The sequence below is a fragment of the Cnephaeus nilssonii genome (genome assembly GCF_951640355.1).
Source record: "Cnephaeus nilssonii genome assembly, chromosome: X".
Classification (NCBI taxonomy): Eukaryota; Metazoa; Chordata; class Mammalia; order Chiroptera; family Vespertilionidae; genus Cnephaeus; species Cnephaeus nilssonii.
In genome coordinates this window covers 52,267,718-52,280,079 of record NC_137071.1, presented here as the reverse complement: position 1 = coordinate 52,280,079, position 12,362 = coordinate 52,267,718, and the positions used below count along the sequence as shown (strand labels likewise).

Below are 12,362 nucleotides of genomic sequence, written 5' to 3'. Positions count from 1 at the left end.
GACACTCGAAGAGACTGCAGGGGAAAGTTGTTTTCGGGGAACCTAGGGATCACAGTGGGGAATAACAATCATAGAAACAGCTCTGGGGCAGCCGATTCTCCCAAACCGGTATTAAGCGCCACAGGAAAAACAAAATCTAAACGCTAGCGAGAGAAGACCTATAGACCCAGAGGTCAATCCAGAAACACTGCCACCCAGGGGTTGAAGCTCAAATTGACTCTTGTGTAAACACAAATAAAGAAAAATAAGAAACAAAGTACTGACTGCTTGAAAATCAGGACTGTGGCCTACAACACTGAGGAGCAGTGGAATACAGGGAACTTCAATACTATCTTGACTAAGAAAGAGGTGAGCCAAACAGAAGAGTAGAGGAAGTGAATGACCTTAACTACTGAACATTTTTATTTTTATTATATCCTTTACTTAAGAAACTAATCTTTTCTTTTTTCCATCCTTCATTTTACATTTTTAACTATTACATTTTTATTTTTAATCAGTATTATTACCACTACTATTCTACTTTTTAAAAAAACTGTCATTTTATTTTATTTTGGGATTAGTGTTCTACATTCTATTTTCATCTTTCCTTTAGTATCATTTTACTCTTTCTTTACTCTCTTACTTTTTTTTCAATTTCCCAATTTCATATTTACACTCTTCCCTTTTTTTTCCTCTTCTTCTTTCTTTCTTATCCCGTAATTCTCTCTTCTCTGGTGGTCACCTTTATTTCGGGTTACTAGTATCGTGAATACGTTTGTGTTTAGTGCCTTGTGCGTTGTGCCTTGTTGTGTTGTATTTTGTGCCTTTAAATCAATGCAGGAGAGAGAGAACTACATAACCAGACACCAAGAGAAGAGAGATCATGGGAAGACAAAGAAACAACCCTTATATGAAAGAAAAGCAGACATCACCAGAAAAGGAAGTAAATGAAATGGAGGCAAGCAACCTGTCAGAGAAAGAATTCAGGGAAATGATCATTAGGTGGATGGAAAGAATGGAAGACAAATTCGACAATAAGTGTAAAAACCAAGAGGAAATGAAGAAGAACAAAAAAGAAATGAAAAATGCCATCGCTGCTGTAAAGAACTCAATACAAAGCACCAAGAGTAGACTAGAAAAAGCAGAGGACCATATCAGTGAGCTAGAATACAAGGAAGGAAAAAATACCCAAGAAGAGCAGCTTCTAGAAAAAAAATTAAAAAGCAGGACAGTCTAAGAGAAATTTGGGACAAGAAACAAAACAACATCCGCATAATAGGGGTTCCAGAAAGAGAGGAAACTGAGCAAAGAATACAAAACCTGTTTGAAGAAGGGAAGGTAGGGGAGGGTGTGTGTGTCAGAGGTAATCAACCAATGACCTTGTAGGCATATATGCATGGCACATGGACACAGACCATGGGGTGGTGAGGTGGGCTGTAGGGGATCAATGGGGGGGGGGGGGGAGAGTGGACATATGTAATACTTTCAACAATAAGGGATTATTTTAAAAATTAAAAATAAATAAAAAAATTTAAAATTTAAAAAAGACCAAAAGAAAATAAAAATATTAATAATAAAACAGCAATAAGTTCACACCTATCAACAATTACTTTAAATGTAAATGGATTAAATGCTTCAATCAAAAGATATAGGATAGTGAATGGATACAAAACAAGACCCATATATCTGCTATCTAACAAGAGACCCAATTCAGATTGAAAGTCACACACAGACTGAAAGCAAAGGAATAAAAATGATATTTCATGTAAACAGAAACAAAAAACCTTGGGGAGCAACATTTATATGGGAGAAAATACCCTATTAAAAAAAAAGGCTATAACAAGAGACAAGAACCCAGAAATTCCACTTCTGGGAATTTATCCAAAGAAACCCAAAAACATTAAATCAAAAAAACCTCTATGCATCCATATGTTCACTGCAGCATTATTTGCCATAGTGAAGATATGGAAGTAACCCAAGTGTCCATCAATAGATGAATGGATAGCCCTGGCCGGTGTTGCTCGGTTGTTAGAGCATCGGCCTGCACACTGAAGGGTCTCGGGTTCAATTTCCGAACAAGGGCACACACCTGGGTTTCAGGTTCTCACCTCTCTCTCTCTCTCTCTCTCTCTCTCTCTCTCTCTCTCTTTCTTTCTCTCCCTTCCTCCCTCCCCCTCTTCCACTCTCTTTGAAAAGCAATGAACAAAACATCCTTAGGTGAATATAAAAACAATTTGATCGGAGGTCACTGTTCAATTTCCAGTCAGGGCACATGCCCAGGTTGCATGTTCGATCCCCAGTGTGGGGCATGCAGGAGTCAGCCGATCAATGATTCTCTCTTATCATTGATATGTCTATTTCTCCCTCCCTCTCCTTTCCTCTCTGAAGTAAAAAATGTATGTTTTAAAAGTAGATGAATAGATAAAGAAGTGGCACATATATTATATATAGTGGAATATTACTCAGCCATAGAAAATGAAATATTTCTACCTGCAATAAGGATGGATCTAGAGGTTATTGTGCTAACAAAATAAGTCACACAGAAAAAAACAAATACCATATGACTTCACATACATGTGGCATCTAAAGAAAAAATAAATGAACAAACAAAACATATACTAGTACAAACTCATAGGTACAGAGAACATTTTGATGGTTGCGAGATGGCAGCGGGGCTAGGAGGATAGGTGGAAAAGTAGAAGAGATTAAGAAGTACAAATTGGTAGTTACAAAAATCATGGGGATGTGGGATAGAGCATATGGAATATCCTACTTAATAATAGACAAATATGCAAATTGACGATACCTCTGACACACCCACAAGCCACGCCCACCATCCAATCAGAGCGAGCATGCAAATTAACCCAAACCAAGATGGCTACAGCCACAGAGAGCAAGGTTTCCTAGGTAACAGAGGAAGCCAAGCTTTCCTCCTGCCCTTGCCAGGCCTAAGCCTCCACTCAAGCTACAAAGTTTCAATTATAGAAGGTAAACAAATTCAAACAAATGGCGTCAGACTGGAGCTTGAGAGAGCAGGCCAGGGTTGTCACCGGCAACAGGGGAAGCAAAGTTTTCCAGACACCCTGGCCGGGCCCACCCGCTTAAGGCAACAAAGTTTCAATTATAACCCCAACACAAATGGCTACCGCCGCGGAGGGAGCCCCAGGCTTGGCTCTGCTCCAGGCTACAAAGTTTCAATTGTAGAAGGAAAATAAATTCGATACCAGGGCCTCCGCTTGGGTTGCCAGGGGGCATGGCCCGCCTGCAAACCACCACAGGCCCCTCGCTCAGGCCGCCCCACGCCCCAAGGGAACCCCCACCTGATCCGGGACACCCTTCAGGGCAAACCAGCTGGCCCCCACCCCTGTACCAGGCCTCTATCCTATCTAATAAAAGAGTAATGTGCAGATTGATCATCACTGCAACACACAATATAGCTGCCCCCATGTGGTCAAAGATCCTGCCCCCATGTGGACACAAGATGGCCACCACAAGATGGCCAGCATGAGAGGGCAGTTGGGAGGCACCCGGCCTGCAAGGGAGGGCAGTTGAGAGGGACCAGGCCTGCAAGGGAGGGAAGTTGGAGGTGATCAACCCTGCAGGAGAGGGCAGTTAGGGGTGACCAGGCCGGCAGAGGAGGGAAGTTGGGGGCAAACAGGCTGGCAGCAGAGTGGTTAGGGGGTGATCAGGCTGGCAGGCAGAAGCGGTTAGGGGCAATCAGGAAGGCAGGCAGGCAAGCAGTTGGGAGCCAGCAGTCCTGGATTGTGAGAGGGATGTCCAACTGCCCATTTAGGCCCTGGGATCGGGCCTAAACGGGCAGTCGGACATCTCTTGAGGGGTCCCATATTGGCAAGGGTACAGGCTGGGCTGAGGGACAAACCTCCTCCGTGCATGAATGTCGTGCACCGGACCTTTAGTAGTCAATAATAATGTAATGGCTATGTCTGGTAACAGACTGGTGCTGGACTTGTCTGAGTGACTGCTACTTAAGTTATATGAATGTCTAATCATTGTACTGTGCATGTGAAATTAATATGGTATTGTATGTTGACTGTAATTGTTAAAAAATTTTTAAGTAGAAACAAGCATTGATCATTTTATATACGCTATAGCATAGAGATTAAAGTGTCAAAAAATTTTAAATACCTTTTAAAATTTAATCAGATATAGACAGTCATAAGAACCAAAATAAATTTATTTACAAAATTTCTTATTTGACCAGTGAAGAACCAAGAAAAAATATACCAAGAAACAATCAACTATGACCCCACAAATAGTCTTTAACCCAGTTCATACAACCCAACAACCAGAGCAGCTCCTGATAATTAGGCTTAAAAAAATGTCCTTCTACATTTCCTTCAATTGAACAAGAACATACATTTAACCATAGGATCTGTATAAGTAACATCTTGGTACTTGTAGACTCACTTGAGTCACAGTTTCTAGAGTGTTTTTCCCTTTCTACCTTACATAGATGTTTCACCATGTTTGTTGATTCCTTTGTTGGCTTCATTTTCTTTTTCTCCTCCTTTGCTGGTTTTCTCTTTTTCTCCTCTGTTGGCTCCTTTCTCTTCTTCTTTGTCTTGAACACTGGTGTAAACTACTTTGTTATGGCCTTCGCGGTTCCGAGCAATTTCAATGGCAAAAAATTGTATCCTGGGAGCTGGAAAGTGAATAGAATTTATTATTGTCCTGGTCACAGTTTTTCTAGACCTACTGGAAATCGATTGACAAACCTTAACTAACATGCAAAGTATTCAAATATAATCATAATTTTCAGAGATGTGAAATTTTAATCCTATATAAAAAAGAGGTAATATGCAAATTGTCCAACACACAAGATGGCCACCCCCATGTGGTCAAAGATGGCCGCCCCCATGTGGACACAAATTGGCCACCACAAGATAGCCAGCAGGGAAGGGCAGTTGTGGGCGATCAGGCCAGCAGGGGAGGGCAGTTGGGAGGGACCAAGCCTGCAAGGGAGGGCAGTTGGGGGGGATCAAGCCTGCAGGGGAGGGCAGTTAGTGGGGGACCAGGCCTGCAGGGGAGGGCAGTTAGGGATGGCCAGGCCGGCAGAGGAGGGCAGTTGGGGGCGACCAGGCCAGCAGGGGAGGGCAGATAGGGGTGACCGGACTGGCAGGAGAGGGCAGTTAGGAGTGACCATGCCTGCAAGGGAGGGCAGTTGGGGTGACCAGGCTTGCAGGGGAGGGCAGTTAGGGGTGACCGGGCCAGCAGGAGAGGGCAGTTAGGGGTGACCAGGCCTGCAGGGGAGGCAGTTGGGGGCGACCAGGCTGGCAGAGGAGGGCAGTTAGGGGCGACCAGGTTGGCAAAGGAGGCAGTTAGGGATGACCAGGCTTGCAGGGGAGGGCAGTTGGGGGCGACCAGACCTGCAGGGGAGGTTAGGGGCAACCAGGTCGGCAGGGGAGGGTATTTAGGGGTGACCAGGCCAGCAGGGGAGGGCATTTAGGGGTGACCATGCCAGCAGGGGAGGGCAGTTAGGGGCAATTGGGCCAGCAAAGGAGCAGTTAGGTGTCGATTAGGCTGGCAGGGAAGTGGTTACGGGTGATCAGGCTGGCAGGCAGAAGTGGTTAGGGGCAATCAGGCAGGCAGGCAGGCAAGTGATTAGGAGCCAGCAGTCCTGGATTGTAAGAGAGATATCCGACTGCCCGTTTAGGCCCGATCCCACAGGCAGTCGGACATCCCTCAAAGGGTCCCAGATTGGACAGGGTGCAGGCTGGGCTGAGGGACACACACACACACACACACAACACACACACACACACACACACACACACACACACCTTGCACGAATTTCATGCACCGGGCCTCTAGTCCTATAATAAATAAGGCTGAAAATACTTAACTATCTTATCTCACAGTTATACAAGAATTAACCCATTGGGGTAAAGGGGAGAGATCAACCAAAGGACTTGTGTACATGCATATGAGCCTAACCAGTGGTTAAGGACAACAGGGGGGTGGGGGCATGTGTGGGGAGGGGTGTGGGATGGGAATGGGGGGATGAGGACAAATATGTGATACCTTAATCAATAAAGAAATTATAAATAAAAAGAATTAACCCTTTGCACTTGCTTGCTTTTTTCTCGATTTCTTTATTCTACTCGGGATTTAATTTTTTAAATACCCCAGATTTCACAAAGCACGGCAGTAGAATAAAAAACTGGAGTGTCTTTTCATACAAACTTATTTATTTGGATTTTTTTACATTTCAAATTATTGATACAAAGAGTATAAAAAGAGCTGCTACCGATGCTAACCGTGTCGAGTCACACTTGACATCCGAGTGCAAAAGGTTAATCACATGATCTTTTAAAAAAATATATGTTTTTATTGATTTCAGAGAGAAAAGGAGAAGAAATAGAAATATCAATGATGAGAGAGAATCACTAATTGGCTGCCTGCTGCACACCACCACCATCAGGGATTCAGCCTGAAACTTGGGTATGTACCCTAACCAGAAATCAAACCGTGACCTCCTGGTTCATAGGTCAATGCTCAACACCTGAGTCACACCAGCCAGAGAGTTAACATAATCTTTAAAGATATCTATATATATATAAAAGGCTAATATGCTAAGTGTCCTTCCCTCCAACTGGGTAATGACATCACGTAGCAATGCCAGGCTTCCTCTCCCTAGCTACAACTAGCCTCCTTACAGTTTCTTTAGTCCAGGAACATGACTTGCTTTATGACCAGGTGAAAACGCTTTACACTGTAACCAAATGTCTGTGTTTTCCCATGCCTCATCTCATTTGATCCTCACAGAAGTCGTGGAGTAGGTAGATAGGAGACTTGATGGAATCCTATTTTCTATTCATTATCCAGAAAATGGAGATTTAGAAAGCTTAGAAACTTGACCCAACTGAAAAGAAGAAATGGTGGACCTTGAAAGTGACTTCAGGTTTTCTCAATGCACAGAATATAGTCAAACACTGCTGCAGTTAAATATTTTACCCCTTGTTCTCCCTGCATGATCTACAATAATAATCTGCTTTGTGTTGATATTTACTGCTGTGTTGCTGAAAGAGAAGTTGGGGTTACCTGAAAGAGAAGTTGGGGTGCTTCACTGGGTTGGAAAAGTTTAGCTAAATAAGAAAGCAGGTCTAAGTTTGTTCTATATCTATAAAAGGCTAAGTTGACTCGTGCATGCTTGATACATATAAAGCTCTCGCTGGCACCAATCACACATGTGTGTTTCCATCTGTCATTGTCGATCGTGAATTTGGTTGACACTTCTATCATATAGAGAAAGGGCGAATAGTAATATTAAAATATTTATTCTAATTAATTTCCTTTCAATGTGCACGAATTCGTGCACTGGGCCACTACTAACAAATAAGATGACACCAAATTAACCATCAATATAAACTATTCATCAGTAAAGTCAGATCTTCCATTCACCTTATACAGAAACAATTCAAGAGGCAAGAAACTCACCAAAGATAGTGTTTTCCTCAGTGTAGCCTTGAGAACAATCCAGTCGCAGCAAAGTACCATAGTTGAAGTCTTCTATAACCCCATCAAACTTCAAACAAAATGGCCTCCACTTCTAAAAAAGGCAAAAAAGATGCCTCACCTGAATAATCCACTGCAGACTAGCTGGACAGATCCCTGAAAAACAATGAAGGAAAGTGGAAACCGCATAGAGACAGGTGGGAAGGGCAGAGGCGAGAATGTGCTCCCCAGGCTCCCACAAACAGCAGCTAAAGTTCCAGAGAGATATCTCATCTATTGGGAGTTGCCACTAAAAACTCTGGGGTCTAAACTCCAAGCTGGGTCCCCCAGCAGAGAGCACCAGAACTGAAAAAAAGTGCCCACATAACATCAGGCTATGAAAAACAGTAGGGTTGTTGTCTGCCAAGGAGAGTCAGGCACCTTCTTAAAGGGCCAAAGCACAAAATTTTGTGTGCAGCCAGTAGAGGGAGGGCAGAGTGGACTGGAGCTACGTGAGCAGAAGCCAGGGATGGGGCACACACCCCAGTTTCCTGTGCTGAGTCATTCTCTCACACTGTGGAGGACATCTTTCTCAGGCAGACCTTTGCTATCCAGGCAGTCTTTGCCTTGTGGGGGAATACAGTTACCCAACCATACTGAAAAACCCCTTGCTCCACACTGTGGAGTTTATGAGGCCCATTAAGAGACTGAGAATAACAATTAGCTCCAGGCAGAAGCAATTAACACATCCTGTTGGAAAACTTCTCGCCCCACTTGTGGACCATTGCCTGAGGCTACCCAAGACTGAATCCAATCAGTTTGCAGGCAGAGGCAGGTCTAGAAGGCTTTGCTTAATCTAATTAGTCAGAAACAGTTTGATGCTGTTCTGCACTAGAGATTTAGAGGCGTAGCACATCTACCTAATAGACAGACAAAATGGGGAAATAAAAACAACCCCCAAAAAGGAAGAACAAGAGAATTCTCCAGAAGAGCTAAATGAAATAGAGATAAAAAATTTATCAGACATAGAGCTCAGAATAATGATGGCAAAGATGATCAACGGCATAAGAAAAGATATAATAACTGTGCAGAATGACATAGCAACAATAAAGAACATAGTGGAATGAAAACACAGCAGAATAGGGAAAGCTGAGGATCAGATAAGTGAAGTAGAAGATAGGATAGAAAAAAAATCATGCAATCAGAGAAAAAGAAAAAACAATTAAAACAGTACAGCTTAAGGGAGCAGTGGATAACCATGAAACTTAACAGTATCCTATCTAATAATAGACAAATATGCAAATTGACCATACCTCCGACACACCCACAAGCCACGCCCACCATCCAATCAGAGCGAGTATGCAAATTAACCCAAACCAAGATGGCTACAGCCACAGAGAGCAAGGTTTCCTAGAGGTAACAGAGGAAGCCAAGCTTTCTGCCAGCCGTTGCAGGCCTAAGCCTCCACTCAAGCTACAAAGTTTCAATTATAGAAGGTAAACAAATTCAAACAAATGGCAGCAGAAAGGAGCTTGAGAGAGCAGGCCAGGGTTGCCGCCAGCAACAGGGGAAGCAAATATTTCCACACACCCTGGCCGGGCCCACCCGCTTAAGGCAACAAAGTTTCAATTATAACCCCAACACAAATGGCTACCGCCGCGGAGGGAGCCCCAGGCTTGGCTCTGCTCCAGGCTACAAAGTTTCAATTGTAAAAGGAAAATAAATTCCAGATACCAGGGCCTCTGCTTGTGTTGCCAGGGGGCGTGGCCCGCCTGCAAACCACCACAGGCCCCTCGCTCAGGCCGCCCCATACCCCAAGGGAACCCAACCCTGATCCGGGACACCCTTCAGGGCAAACCAGCTGGCCCCCACCCCTGTACCAGGCCTCTATCCTATCTAATAAAAGAGTACTGTGCAGATTGATCATCACTACAACACACAATATAGCTGCCCCCATGTGGTCAAAGATCCTGCCCCCATGTGGACACAAGATGGCCACCACAAGATGGCCAGCATGAGAGGGCAGTTGGGAGGCACCCGGCCTGCAAGGGAGGGCAGTTGAGAGGGACCAGGCCTGCAAGGGAGGGAAGTTGGAGGTGATCAACCCTGCAGGAGAGGGCAGTTAGGGGTGACCAGGCCGGCAGAGGAGGGAAGTTGGGGGCAAACAGGCTGGCAGCAGAGTGGTTAGGGGGTGATCAGGCTGGCAGGCAGAAGCGGTTAGGGGCAATCAGGAAGGCAGGCAGGCAAGCAGTTGGGAGCCAGCAGTCCTAGATTGTGAAAGGGATGTCCGACCGCCCGTTTAGGCCCGATCCCTAGGACATCCCTTGAGGGGTCCCAGATTGGAGAGGGTACAGGCTGGGCTGAGGGACAACCCCCCTCCGTGCACGAATTTCGTGCACCGGGCCTCTAGTTCACATAAAAGTGGCGAGAAGGAAAGTGAGCAAGGAATAGAGAACATGTTTGAAGAAAAAAAGGCAGAAAACTTCCCTAATCTGGTGAAGGAAAAAGAAACACAAGTTCAGAAGGCACGTAGAGTCCCAAGTAAGAAAACCTCTAACAGGCCCACGCCTAGACACATCATCAATTAAATACCAAAAATTAAAGACAAAGAGAATCTTAAAGACAGCGAGAGAAAAGCAATATCTATACTAATAAAAGCCTAGGTGGCCCTTGCGTGCAACGGCGTCACCAGATGGCCACAAGATGGGCACCACAAGATGGCCTCACGGCACAGTGGAGGCGGGGCCCAATGGCCGCTCCGTGTGTTGAGGCCTGGGGGTCCCGCGGCTCCGCACAGCGCGGAGGAGGCCGGTCCTGGCGTCTCTGCCGCATCGCGTGGAGGAGGCAGGTCCTGGCTGAGGAGGGCAGTTGTGGGCGATCAGGCTGGCAGGGGAGGGCAGTTGTGGGCCATCAGGCTGGCAGGGGAGCAGTTAGGCGTCAATCAGACCAGCAAGGGAGCGGTTAGGGGGCGATCAAGCTGGCAGGCAGGCGAGCAATTAGGAGCCAATGGTCCCGGATTGTGAAAGGAATGTCCAACTGCCCCCAAGGGATTCCAGATTGGAGAGGGTGCAGGCCGGACTGAGGGACACACCCCCATGTATGAATTTCGTGCTCTGGGCCACTAGTGTTACCTATAAAGGAGTTCCCATAAGACTGACACCCGATTTCTCATAAGAAACTCTACAGGCCAGAAGGGAATGGCATAAAGTACTCAAGGTAATGAAAAGCAAGGATCTGAAACAAAGATTACTATATCTAGCAAGGCTATCATTCAAAATAGATGGTGACATAAAGAGCTTCCCAGACAAAAAAGGCTAAAGGAGTTTATCACCATCAAGTCAGCATTAAAAGTTTTGCTAAAGGGACTCCTATAATGAGAAGAAATAGAGAGAGAAACCTAGGCATACAGAATTAAAATGGCAATAAATAAGTACCTCTTGATAATAATCTTAAATGTTGATGGATTAAATGCTCCAATCAAAAGACATAGGATAGCTGAATGGATAAAAAATATATAATACAACTATATGCTATCTACAAGAGACCCACCTCAGAACAAGACACATAAAGGATGAGAGTGAAGGGATAGAAAAAAAATTTCCATGCAAATAGAAAATAAAAAATAGCTGGGGTAGCAATGCACTTATCTGACAAAATAGACTTCAAAACAAAGGCCATCACAAGAGACAACAAAGGTCACTATATAATACTAGAAGCCCGGTGCATGAAAATTCATGCACTTGGGGGGGGGGGGGAGCGGGTCCCTCAGCCCGGCCTGCACCCTCTCACAATCCAGGACCCCTCGGGTAGGGACCCTAGGCCTGGCCTGAGATCAGGGCCTATCGGGGCTTTCCTTCCCCGGGCTGCAGGCAGCTGGCCCCACCCCCGCTGCTGCCACTGCTTGCCATCTGTGCAGCGCTGCACCCCCTCCTTTGCCACTGGTGGCCTCCCTCTGCAGGCGACAGGCTGGGGTGCAATGGCTTGGCTGGCCTGGGCCTCCCTCTTTCTTTGCTGGGGGGTGGGGCCAGCCCTTCGAGGGGCTGTCTGCCTACCTGATCGCCCCAACCACGTGCCTACCTACCTGATCACCCCTAACTGCTGGTCTGCCTACCTGATCACCTATAACCACTCTGCCTGACTGCCTGATTGCCCTTAACCACTTGCTTGGGGGCGGGCCAGCCCTGCGAGGGGCTGTCTGCCTACCTGATCACCCCTAACTGCTGGTCTGCCTACCTGGTCACCCCTAACCACTCTGCCTGCCTGCCTGATTGCTCCTAACCACTTGCTTGGGGGTGGAGCCAGCCCAGCGAGGGGCTGTCTGCCTACCTGATCTCCCCTAACTACTTGCCTGCCTACCTGATCACCCCTAACCACTGGTCTGCCTATCTGATCACCCCTAGCCCTCTCTGCCTGCCTGCCTGATTGCCCCTTACTGCTTGCTTGGGGGTGGGGCCAGCACTGACTTCTGGTTGGTCAGCCTCCGGTTGTTACTGGTCGTTATGACCCAGGGTTTTTATATATTAAGACTAGAAGGACTGATCCAACAAGAGGATATAACCCTATTAAACATATATGCACCCAATGTAGGAGCACACAAATATATAAAACAACTTTTACAGGACTTTAAGGGAGAAACTGACAACAATAAAGTCATAGTAGGGGACTTTAAAACCCCACTGACTTTACTGGATAGATCTTCCAGACAAAAAATTAACAAGAAACAGTGACTCTAAAGGACACACTGGATCAGATGGATTTAATTGACATGTATAGAACATTTCACCCCAAAGCTGCAGAATACACATTCTTCTCAAGTGCACATGGATCATTCACAAAGATAGATCACATGTCAGAACTCAAAACAAGTCCCTACAAGTTCAAGAAAATTGAAATCATATCAAGCATCTTCTCAGAATACAGTGGAATGA

The 12,362-nt window shown here is 45.6% G+C and overlaps 1 protein-coding gene across 2 annotated transcripts in view; it reads right to left on the bottom strand.

The window, feature by feature from the left end:
- Positions 1-4,156: 4,156 nt before the first annotated feature.
- PBDC1 (polysaccharide biosynthesis domain containing 1) overlaps positions 4,157-12,362 on the bottom strand; it is a 62,955-nt gene continuing 54,749 nt past the window's right edge. For both annotated transcript variants that reach the window (XM_079765130.1, XM_079765131.1), the window contains 2 exons: positions 7,438-7,549; positions 4,157-4,642 (listed from right to left, as the gene is read on the bottom strand). In XM_079765130.1, coding sequence (XP_079621256.1) covers positions 4,446-4,642; positions 7,438-7,549 — 309 coding nt within the window. In that variant the 3' untranslated portion in view covers positions 4,157-4,445. The remainder of the gene's footprint in view (positions 4,643-7,437; positions 7,550-12,362) is intronic.